We start from the raw sequence: 12,759 nt of genomic DNA on the forward strand, positions 1-12,759 counted from the left end.
TGAAAAAGTCTAAATAAAATAAAAATACATATTTGGTATCGCCACGTCCGTAAAAGTCCGATCTATCAAAGTAGCACATTTACCCTGCACGGTGACCATCGTCCGAAAAAAAAAATAAAGAACGCCAGAAATGTACTTTTAGTCAGCCTGTCTCCCAGAAAAAAAACGCAAAAAGACGGATCAAAAAGTTGTATGTATTCCGAATTAGTACTAACGGAAACTACAGGACATCCTGCAAAAAATGAGCCATCGCTGAACTACGATGACGGAAATATATATAAAAAAAAAAAAGCTATTGCGTGCACAAGATGACTGCAGAAAGTAAATAATTGAAAAAAATTAAATGTTTAAAAAAAAAACAAAAAACAAAAACTATACAAGTTTGGTATCGTAGGAATTGTACTGACCCATAGAATTAAGTTATCATGTCGCTTTTGTTGCCATTTGTGTGCCGTAGAAACCAGACGCACTGAAAGATGGCAGAATGTCGTTTTGTTTTTCATTTTACTCCACTTAGAATTTTTTAAAAGGTTTTCAGTACATTATATGGTACTTTAAATAACCCCATTGAAAAATACAACTCGTCCCGCAAAAAACAAGCCCTCATACAGCAACGTCGATTCATAAATAAAGGAGTTATGATTTTATTTTATTTGTTATTTTTTTTTGGGGGGGGGGGGGGGGGGACAAAAATGGAGGGAAAAAAAGGACCGCGTCATGAAGGGGTTAATTCCCTTGCCACCCTTGGGTGTAGGCCCTGCAATTTTAATCTTTTTTTTTAGCCGGCTCTGCACTACCTCCTGCGTTAGGCAAGTGATATTTAGTGTGTGTGGGGGGGGGTTATTTTATTCCCTTGCATTTCATGTGACATATATACTTGAGAAAAAAAAAAAACTAATAGATTCGCCTTTCCCCCATCGTCTTCTATGGTTTCTCCTGCATTATTGGTTAAAAGGCCAGTGCTTTCAGTGCAAATCTTTTTATCGTTTATATAATTGAAAAATAGTTTAGGGTTATTTTTGCTCTCTTTGGCAATCAGTCTGCCTGCCTTCTCCTTTGCCATTTTTATCTTTTTCTTGCATATTTTGTTTTTTCTCCTGTATGTTTTTAGCGCTTCTTCGCTGCCTTGTTGTAGCAATTTAAACGTTTTCTTTTTTTCCCCACTTATTCACCTCCCTAATCTAACATCTGCCTTCCTGGTCTGGCTGGTGGTACAGGTAGTATTTCCAAGTAAACTGCCTTAGAGGACATTGCCCTGAGCTTAGATCCTTGAAATAATTTTTAAGGCTCTTCCACCAACCTCTGACGGTCATTGGTATCAACCTGATCCGCGATGCGTCGAACTCGAGTGCCAGGAAGACAACACGCCATTCGATAATCCCCAGGCTTTGTGCAGATTGCCCTGTCTGTCCCCCTTATAATTGTGTTCCCCACTACCAGAACCTGTCTAGCCTGCCCTGCACTCCTGTTTCCCTCATTACTAGAGCAGTCATCCCCCTGGTGGTCAGAGGGCATGTCGTGCTGCAGTGTTAACTCTGTAATAGCATCCCCCTCATCTGCCAACTTTGCAAACTTGTTGGGGTGTGCCAGTTCAGGACTAGCATTCCTGCTGCTCTTTCTTCTACCCCTCCTGTCACCCAGCTGGCTACCTGCTCATCATGCTCTCCCGAACTACCATCCATCTACTACAGCAAGTGCCGGCTCAGTGAGCAGCAAATGGTTAAGATTAATAAATTCATGCATCATATATTAACCTTTAAGATGCTTCGCTGGCAAAAAAAAAAGTCATACAGATTGAAAATGATTGATTTGATGAATATAGGGTGCTGCCTGACACTAATGGGTTAATGTACTTCCGATTTGTCTATAAATAATGCAATAGGGAAATACTTTTGAGAAGAACTCCAAACTGTGACTCAACCACTCCTGCGTGGCGTCCAAGTTCTTCTGCAGTTCACTGTATAGCTTTGGCATACCTGATTGAGAATGCTACGATAATATTTGGGTATTATGCAAATTAAAGCAAATACTCTAAAAATAATGAAGGCTTCCATTTGAGAAAACATTTTTGCCCGAGAATCTGTGTATTTCTACCACTGTCCAAAACGCAAATAATTACTGCTGAGTAATGAATGAGCTCAGAGATTGTGGGCAGACTAGGGACTAGCCAGTAAAAAGAAGTACTTCCAGGGCTACGACAAGAGTTTTATGAAGTGAGGGAGAGACATTCTTTTGCCTACTTTCGCCATGATCAATTAAAGGTGTCCAAGACTTTACGATTGATGACTTATCCTCATGAATAATTGATCGGTGGGAGCCCACTCCTGGGGTACCTGCCAAACAGCTGTTCACCAGGCCCACTGTCAGTGCAGACCGTGCTGGAAACAGATAGCACTGTCCATATTTCAGTGTCCCAGTTGGGTACTGCAAGTACAGTTCCCACTGAATTCAATGGCAGCTGTGGTTATGTACCAAACTGGGCTATTGCAATATTAACAGAGCTGTAGGCATTGACAGAGAGCCAGGCGATTCATGGGCATCTAAGCAGTGGACGCCTGCTGGTCAACTACTGATAATCTATCCTGAGGATAAGTCATCAAATATAAAAGTCCCGGACCACCCTTTTAAATCCAAGCAGGGTATAGAGTGGAAAAGTAAAATGAAGACTTCTAATCTGAGGCCCAATGTTCACGTGCGGATTTAATTGTAAAATCCCTGCGTGGGGGGGGAGAAATCGCAGCATGCTCCATTTTCCTGTGGATCTCCCGCATGGACGGCTTTCAATGAAGTCAATGGAAGTCGTCCCGACCCACAGCACACCCGCAGCGGTCATTGTGCTGTGCCACGGATCCGTGGGAGAGCAGGAGATTTAAGAAAAAAAAAACGAAAAGTGTGCATGGCGCATGCACGCAGCCGGCGTGCCGAGCACATCCACCATGCTGAAGAAAGAAGATCCAACCGCGACTGAGGCGAGACCCGCAGCGTCCAGACAGAAAAGTATGCTATCATTTTTGCCCACATGGCTGCAGGCACGGGTGGAAACTGCTGCGGGAATCCACCGTGCGTGCCTGTGGACATGAGGTCTGAAGGTAGATTCCAAGCACAGGACAGACGGGAAAACAAACCACTTTCTTCCAAAAATGTACAAGGTTTGTAAAAAGGCAACTTTGATGCCATAGGTTTGTGAACGGGCCTGGCATCTAGAACAGGAGTCTGGGTGTGATGCAAACAGATATTGAAGCCAAAGAATGGTCTAGGAATTAGTTTGAAAAAAGTTTAACACTTCTCCTTTACCATTTTGTTTAATGATGTTAGAAAGCTATGCTTTTTGTCAAAGATCTTGGCTTGTGGGAGAATCCCTTTAACTCGCTCTGCAATACACCAATTTCCCTACCTTAACGAATGAAGTCTGCTGCGGAATTTAACGTGGATCTTCCAATGCTAAAAATCCACACTGATCGCCCAACGTGTGAAGGGGAAGCAGCGGTCAGGACCATGCTATAGCTTCTTCATGGTTTACCAAGAACTAAGCTCTGTCTATTAGGCAGTGGCCATACTCTACAGCGCTGGATCTGGTAAGCAGTTCTCGTCAGAGTTCCGCAGCTCCTTCAATCAGTTGAACGACAGGGGAGTCAGACCCCCATCAATGCGATATTCAGGTCCTACCCTAAAGGATAAGCTATTAATATTATGGTCCCAGAAACCTCATTTAACAATTCCTTCATAAAAACGCATGAAATTGGTACAACTGCAGCAAATCTGTAAAACAGGGGCATGCAGAAAAAATATGACGCAATTTACGAGCCTTAGTTATGCCCACTTTTTTTTTTGTCGTTGTCAAGATGAGCATGAAAAGTTTAATATAAATGCATAAAAAAATTTTTGTGCAATTTGCAACAATTTTGATCTTGACAGAGACTACAGGTCTCCCCATAAATTAGCATTAACCCTTTCCAATCCACTGTATGACGTCTGAAGACATTCTGATTGAAGGCTGTACAGCTCCGATGTCGGAAGACGTCCCGCAGGGTATTCTTACTGTATATTACCGGCCGCTCTGTTGTCGTGGGCCTCTCCAGCATGTCCCATATCGCAGTACTGGCTCTAGCCAGCAGATAGCGCCATTGTATAATGGCAGAAAGAGAAAGCCCCCTGGGAAACCCTGACTCCAAAATTGGATTGTAAAGGGTTAAAACCAACTGACTGAGCATGGGCACTTTGTAATTTGGTTGTTCTTCTGGAAATCTCCGTGAAGCTCAGACCCTTCCGTTGAGGCCTTATAGACAGGACAGAAACAAAACCGCTGGGATATTTTTAAAGTTTTTGTATTTGGACAACATAAAACATAAAAACACAAAGCACAACATCTTATATACAGTTCACCAAACCAAGGTGAATAAAATACATCTGCTCCACCCAGAAAAAAAAATTTCTGAGCACCCGTCCACACCACCTGCCATGGTCAACAGCAGCTTCCGGGTGGAGAGGGCTGGAAGCCCTGAGTCCAGTGAGATAGAACAAAATGGTTGTGTCTTGGAGTAGTCATGACCCTGTGGCCAGGAGTCAGCAGAGAGCACCAGTGATGGGCGACACCAGGAGGAAAAAAAACCCAGATGGTCAGGCAGCGTCAGGATCAGGAGCACCAAGTGAAACGAGGACGGCATATGAGGTCACGGAAGTTTTTGGTAGAAGAACGCAATCATCACCAGGTTCATGGTGAAGCTCACGGCCAAGAAGACACCGGTCAGCGACATCCCTCCACAACCTGGGGGTAAAGAAAAGGAAATGAGATCTTTAAGAATCCTTAAGATGCTAATAAGGTTGTACCAGAATTTGAAGTAATTCCCTTATCAAAAAGATAACTTGCAGATTTGTGGAGGTTTCACCACTGAGACCTCCACCGATTTTGGGAACGGACCTCCCATGTCCCGTTCTCATGATACTGCGGGGGTTGAAATCCATATGAAAAAAGTTTTCATCCATATGAAAAAAGTGCTAGCCGTGGTCAGTGCCCCATTGAAATATCTCAGGAGTCCAGCAGCAAGTGAATCAAGCAGGACTGCGCTTGCAAGACCAATGTTTTAATTAGTGCCCTTCTCACTGTGGGAAGAGCTTTAACGCCATAGTGAGGAGGGCATAGTGAGGACCCCTGTTCTTGAGATCGGCGGGGGGAAGGGGGTGCCTCAGCGGTGTGGTAGGGAATAACTTGAAATTCTGGTCCAACCACTTTAGGGGGATTTTAGGTTAAAGTGTAGAGGGGCTATCCTACAATGGACATTTATCCTCTTACTAATAGAATAGGGGACAAATGTCTGATTGCTCGTGGCCTCACACCAGTAATCTTTAGAGACGAGCGGGGAGATACTCGGCTAAGGTACTACTCGCTCGAGTAATGTGCCTTAGCGAGTATACTCGCTCATCTCTACACAGGAGCAATACGTCATTGGGACGACCGTCGAGCATATAAGTTGTTGCATATGAAGCCACCTTAAATATTTGTTTGCAGTCAGTGAAGAACAGTTCGCATTTAGAGGCAAGGAAACTTGTACATAGCTGGCTAGTCATGCTCTCAGCAGACGTAGGGGATACTGTGAGCTAAACATAACAGCAGCTGCACAAATCCGTAAGAAATTAAGTTTTCTGTTCATTGCAAGTGCAAAAAAATCTAAGTGGAATTCAAGCAGCGCCTCCAACACAGATGTGAACAAGGCCATAGTTTGCTACAATGTATCAGTGTGGAGTTGCAATGTTTAGCTCAGATACATTGTAGCAAACTGCCGGAGAGATTTGTGCAGCTGATGCGCTTCGCTCACAGAGCATTGTCTACACTTGATACAATCGTGGCCACTTCTCATCTGAGAGCCTGAACGGGTTTGCAGCCTGTGAATGTAAAGTGTTCTGATTCACTGACAGCAAATACCTTGAAAATAGAAGGAATTGAAACACTAAGTTTATTAAAAAGTTGCATAACTTTTTTATTTCTACAATGATTAAGCATTAGAAGTCTAAAACCAGGAAACCTCTTCGTGCTGGAGACGCACATGCAGTTTTTGGAAGTAGGTTTTATTTAAAGGGAACCAGTCACGTCCCCACAGCACCATAAACAAAGCTATGGTGCCGTTAGGGTACATGACAGGGAACGGGTGATTCATTTATTTTTTTTTTATGCTAGCACCATCCAGTGCCGTCAGCCGCCATAGATCACGCAGTGTTGGAAAATCTGACTCTTCTCAGAGTTCCATGCTCTCCTATACAAGTCTATGGGAGAAGCACACACACGGACTTGGGGACTGAAGAGTCAGATTTTCCAGCACTGCACAATCTTAGAAAGGCAATAGCGCGAGATCGTGGGAATGGTGGAGTATAAAAAAAAAACACATCACCTGGCTCCCTGTCATACCTCCTAACAGCACCAAAACTTAGTGAGGACACGACATGTTCTCTTTAACTAGAGATGAGCGAGCGTACTCTGTTCGGGTGTTTTTGCACTCAAGCACCGCTTTTTCCGAGTAACTGACTACTCGGGCAAAAAGATTCGGGGGACGAGAGAGAGCTCCCCCCATTCGCCACCGCTACCCCCCGCTCCACCACGCCCCCCCCCCCCCCCCGAATCTTTTCATCCGAGTAGTCAGTTACTTGGAAAAAGCGGTGCTCGAGTGCAAAAACACCCGAACCGAGTACGCTCGCTCATCTCTAACTTTAACCCAGAACTAAGATGGGATGGTATAGATGTGCATTTATACCTGCATTGGGACGTTCTAGCACAATTCGGTTTTGGAAGCAGAAAAACGCATCTAAACATGTACTTTTATGTTAGGTTGCAGGAAAATAACGAAAATAAGTAGCGCTATAGACTTGGGCTGCAATTGCATATGCGGTTTTTGAACCAAAGGCTGTATTTATATGCTGCAGCATCAAATTTACTGACACTTCCCTGTCTGATGCTGAAGGTGAGTTAATGATTTAAAGGCTCATGTATTAGCAGTATACACGTAGATTACTTCCAACATAGCCGGAACAGTTCTCACAATAGTTCCAATTGCAAAAAAGTTATGCAACACAGTTTTCATAGGCGCAGGGGAAATAAAATGATGTGCAACTCTATAGACCTAGCTAGTGCAAATACTTCACTGCCCACAATGCTTTACATCACAGGCTATGGTATAACGGGAAGATCAGACATGGTACCCTAACAGGCATTGTGAAGTTGGGCTTAGCATGCTTGCACTTGTGCATTAGAGGTAGGGAAAGGGAGGAATTAAATGGGGTGTCTCATGCCCTCCATTCTGCAGTGAAGCATGCTGGAATAAATAAGAGGTGAGACGTATCCCGGGACCCCCGGGCGAGACATTAGCGTATACTTGCATTAGCTCGCTCCAATGATAACTGAGCAGCAGTTGGGAGAAGCCACTCACTTTTCCACTTGGATGGAGATTCCAGGAACGCTGTGGTGGAGTCCACCTGGCAGGCGGAGGAATGAGAAGAGTTGTCCCTCTTGGGGGTCTGATGACTGGAAATGCTGCCAGCTTCTGTCATCAGCTTCATGGTGTCTGAAAGGTGGAATGAAGAACAATGCACATCAGTCAGCAGAGACTGCAAAGTAAGAGTTGGGAATTCCATAACTTTGTTGCATACAATACAGACAGAATCAGGAGGGGTAACGTCACTTGGGGGAGCACCAAGGTGGTGAGTGAGGAGACTTAGGTCATCCATGCTCCTCTGGGCAATATACAAATAAGGGAGATGGAAGAAAACCTCTGCAGCGCCACCTATTGGATGGCAGCATTCCTTCAAATCAGGAGTATAACTGGGGAACTACATGGCGGAATAGAGGGCACTAACAGAGCAAACGTCTTATTAAACTGCTCCAATGATATTGGAAACAGACTGCTGTATTACGGATTACCAGTATTGCACCCATCTCTTCCTAAGGGGCAGCTGCATGCTGGTAACACGGGTGAAGAATTCATAAACGTGTCGCAAATAACAAGAAACTCACTTTGTGCAAACTTGGGAAGGATCTCATGGGAACAGAGACTGTCTGGGTGATACACATCATCAAAGCTGGTCCGAGTGGGCGCCCGATTCAGCGAGAGGCCGAGTTTTTGTCCTTGCAAGTTAAGGCGAGCAGGGCTGATTAACGGGCGCCTGTGGAGGAACGAGCCAGAGCTAGAGGTGGCAGAACCAGCTATTGATGGCGTTGGAGATGGCAGAGGCGAGACGGCACAGCTTCCAGACAGCAGGGAAAAATAATCTGAAGAGAAGGAAAGAAAGTTAATGGTGACATAAGTTTTTTTTTTCCCTCTTTAAAGTAGCATCAGATTCTAGAAAGTTGGGCGACAACCAATATGGCCGCCACCGTCGTGACTAAATAAGCTAAAAAGACCCAACAGATATATATCACTAAATAGCTAACTAGCTCCAGGGTGGCCTCCCAGCTTTCACAGGAACCAAGAAAGTGCTGGAGTTAAAGCGACCCTCCAGGCCTGGACAAACAGACGGCCACACCGCTTCTCGAACTACATGCTGTGTATTGAACAGGAACACCGCTGGCCAGTCAGATCAGACTGCCGATGCATGCTAGCGTACAGCGCGCTTCAGGCTGTCAGATAAGCGGTGCGGCCACCTTGGTTTCTCCAGGCGTTTTAACCCTTTCCAATCCACTGTCTGACGTCTAAAGACATTCTGATTGAAGGCTGTATGGCTCCGATGTCAGAAGACGTCCGGCAGGGTATTCTTACTGTATATTACTGGCCGCTATGTTGTTGGGGGACTCTCCAGCATGTCCCGTACCGCAGTACTGGCGCTAGCCAACAGATGGCGCCATTGTATAATGGCAGAAAGAGAAAGCCCCCTAGTAAACCCGGAATCCAAAATTGGATTGCAAGGGGTTAAAACAGAGATGGGATTTTCTCTTTACAGTCTTGCAGGTTCACGACTCTTATCCAATCTCGTCTTACCTGAACCAGGAGACTCTTTGCGCACCGAAGACTGAGAAGCCGGGCGGCTCCCACTGAAGAGGTATCCAGAATCTAGGAAACAAGTACAGGGCGAGTTATCAAACTTTCCATGAAGCCCATAAGCAGCGTAAAATTTTGAAAGACAAAAAATAAATAAAAAGATACAAAGCCACAAGTGACAGCAATACAATTAGGGAGCAGACGAGTACGATGACAGCAGTGGGGAAGTAACCAGGATATTACAAGGTTCACTTGAAAGGGATTTTCCAAAATTTTTGAAAAACAAACTCCTGCTGACCATTGTTAAAAACACACAGACCTCACATGTGCCGTGCGTCCTATTCTAGAAATTCCCTTAGATGGGAGCCCAAACAGACCCGGAGGGCAGATTTGCATTTGCAAAAGCTGTTTCTGTAACCCGCCGCCTGCACCTGTAGCCCTCATTGCGGAGGGCATCTCCTTTTCTACTTCCTCCCCTGAAGCGGGTGTGGGGTGCACGAAGCATGTTGCCGCCTATTTTTCTGCAAACTATCATTCTTTGAGCTGGGTAACCAATCCAGTAAATTACTGGCACATATGTTTCATCAGTATTCATCTCACCTCTGCCATTACTATACTTTCTAAACTCCAAGATATACTTCGCTTTAGACAAGGGGGCGACTATGTCTAGAGGAAGAAGGTTTCTACACGACATAGAAGGGGGTTCTTTACTGTAAGAGCAGTGAAGACGTGGGGAGGGTGAACTCGATAAAAAGTTATAAGAGGGGCCTGGACGCCTTTCTTGAGCAAGATTACGCCATATTGCTGATTACTTCTGAAGGGTCGGTGATCCAGGGATTATTCCGATTGCAAGCTTGGAATTGGGAAGGGACTTTTTTCCCCTTAACCTTTTGCAATCCGATTTTGGATTCAGGGTTTCCTATGGGGCTCTCTCTTTCTGCTATTATATAATGGCGCCATCTGCTGGCTAGAGCCAGTACTGCGGTATGTGACATGCTGGAGAGCCCCCCCCCCCCCTCCTCCCTCCTCTGGATCAGCATGTCTTTCAGCCTAATATACTATGTTACTATATTATAGCGCCTTATATCACTCACAGTATGGAGGAGATAAGAGATTATTTGGACACTATTACCTTCCCAAAGCTCTCCGAGGATCATCTCTCTTTACTAGACTCCCCTATCACCCCAGATTAATTAGAAGAAGCCTTGTCATCCATATCCGAGGGAAAGGCATCGGGTCCAGATGGCCTACCAATCGAGGTCTGTGAACCATATAGTGACACAGTAATTCCACAGTTGCTGTCTTTTTATGAGAAAATCTCCGCAGAGGGCCATTTCCTAGACTCATTTAATGAAGTCACCATAGTGTTAAAAATCAAACCTGACAGATCCTGAAGCGTGAAGGTCGTACTGGCTCATCTCAATTGAATTCAGACTATAAAATTACCAAAATCCTAGTATCTAGGCTAAATCTAGCTATACACAATATTAAACATCCAGACAAGTGAGGCTTTATACCTGGAGGATAAAGGTCTGACAAATTGGGTGGAAACAGAGTGATTGTGCATTAGCATCCCTAGACTCCGCTAGAGCCTCGGACTCCATCAAAAGGCCCTACTTATTGAAAATCTTAAGACATTTGGGGATTTATTAAGTGGCTATCCATTATATATAACACACCCCAGGCTAATATTCTGGTAAACTGATTACTCGCTGGATATGTTCAATTTGAGTAGAGCGTCTAGAGAAGGTTGCTCACTCTAACCCTTACTGATTGAGGTGGCCACCGACTGGCTATCCGACCAGACTAATTACAAGGGCATTAATATTGGATCTAGAGAGGATCATATTGGTCTAATCACAGAAGATAAGAGTGTTATTCTTCCGCGACCCAAGGAGGTCCTCCTCATTAGACAGATCTCTTAGACCCATTTCACATCTGTGTTGGAACTTCTGGTAGGAGGTTCTGTTGTAGATCCGGTTCAAAATACCAGAAGACAAACCGGGCGTAAACCGAAGGGGAACAAATATAGACAATGGGGCCTGTTCAGCGCTGATCGGATCAGTCGTAAGATGGAGCCGTTTGGCTGCAGGGATTCCCCCGACGCAGACGTGAAGCCACCCTTATTGATTGGTTTGGGCGATTTTCTGACCTCTGTAGATCTTTATGCCCCTACAAGTGAGAGAATGGACTATGGAGGAGTCTAGTTTTAAATATCTGGCTGTGTACATTTCTGGAGATTATACTCATAGCTACACGTTACAATATCACCCCATTGCTCACCTTTATTAACCCCTTAACGACACAACCTATTTTGAGCTTAAGAATGCAACAATTTTCGATGGATTTTCATTTTTCAAAAGCCGTAACCTTTTTACTTTTCTGTCGACGCGGCCGTATAAGGGCTTGCTTTTTGCGTGGTGAACTGTAGTTTTTATTGGTGCCATATTTGGGTATATAAACTATTGCAAAACTTTTTTTTTTTTTTATGATAACAGGGAGAGGATAGATTTTCTTTTACAGCGTTAACCATGCAGCATAAATGACAATACAGCGATACCAAAATTCTTATTTTTTTTTTAAAGTTTTTCCACTTTTCTGCTATAAAAACCCTTTTTTGGATTTTTTTTTCTAAATCGCTGCATTCAAAGTCCTGTAACTTTTATTTTTCTATGTACGGAGCTCTGTGAGGGCTTATTTTTTTGCGAGACGACCTGCAGTTTTTATCGGTACCATTTTGGGGTACATACGGCTTTTTTTAAAATCACTTTTATTGCGCTTTTTGGGAGACAAAATGCTAAAAATTAGCATTTTGCCTCAGTGTTTTTTTTTTAAACGCTTTTTGCCGTGCAGGATAAAAAACATGTGCAACTTATTGTGCCCGTTGTTACGGACACAACAATACGAAATATGTGGGATTTTAATTTTTCTTTACTTTTTTTATGCCATTATCAGAAAAAGCACCTAAAAAGGGTTTTGGTTTTTAGACATTATTTTAGGTATTCATTCATTTATTTTTTTTTTTAAAACACCCTTTGTGTCCCTGTGGGGGACTTACACCATAGCACCGATGATTGCTATGATAAGGCATTGCAGGACTTCTGCCCTACAATGCCTTAATACTTGCTACAGCGATCAGGGCCGGTATCTGGCCATGGCAACCAGTCGGGCTATATCGCGAGCGCCAGATGACGTCACAGAGGGAGCGTACTCCCTCTGTGAACCCTTCCCGTGCCACGATATCCATAGATCTTACATGACAGACAGCTCCCACTGCCGGATAGCGCGAGATCGCTTATGATCTCACGCTATACCTAGGACGCAAGTTTACGCCCTGTTGCGTGAAATACCCATACGTAAACTTACGCCCTGGAGCGGGAATGGGTTAAAGACAACGGTCCTTACCTCTGACGGTAGCAGGGAGAATTAATCTCCTCGAAAGGATTGTACTGCCCAAAATTATTGTATAGCTCAGAACATTTATAGTTCCACAATAATTCTTTAATATAGTCCACTCCTAGGAGCTGGACGGCCCCAGTTGGCCCACGCAGCACACTGCAACAGAATCTAGGCTGCAGGAAAGCATCCAGCAGCCCGAAATTTCCCGCAACAGTTAAATCCAGACTGTCCTCATCTGTCCGAGCAGCGATGTCATTAACTGATGCACACCGCTGCAAACCAGAATGACAGGGTAACTTATTATAGGACCAAATTACAACATATAGCACTGTAACACAGATCTACAGAAACGCCAGTGGTCACTACAGGGTTAACAATCCCCCCCATTTCCTGTTTCTTA

At 44.2% G+C, this 12,759-nt stretch overlaps 1 protein-coding gene across 1 annotated transcript in view; it reads right to left on the reverse strand.

Moving 5' to 3' along the window:
* Window positions 1-4,309: 4,309 nt before the first annotated feature.
* Window positions 4,310-12,759, reverse strand: part of TMEM201 (transmembrane protein 201) — a 30,304-nt gene continuing 21,854 nt past the window's right edge. The window contains exons 8-11 of the mRNA XM_066606596.1: window positions 8,961-9,032; window positions 8,000-8,254; window positions 7,416-7,550; window positions 4,310-4,765 (exon numbers count right to left, since the gene is read on the reverse strand). Coding sequence (XP_066462693.1) covers window positions 4,671-4,765; window positions 7,416-7,550; window positions 8,000-8,254; window positions 8,961-9,032 — 557 coding nt within the window. The 3' untranslated portion in view covers window positions 4,310-4,670. The remainder of the gene's footprint in view (window positions 4,766-7,415; window positions 7,551-7,999; window positions 8,255-8,960; window positions 9,033-12,759) is intronic.

The sequence above is a fragment of the Eleutherodactylus coqui genome, chromosome 6 (assembly GCF_035609145.1).
Source record: "Eleutherodactylus coqui strain aEleCoq1 chromosome 6, aEleCoq1.hap1, whole genome shotgun sequence".
Taxonomy (NCBI): Eukaryota; Metazoa; Chordata; class Amphibia; order Anura; family Eleutherodactylidae; genus Eleutherodactylus; species Eleutherodactylus coqui.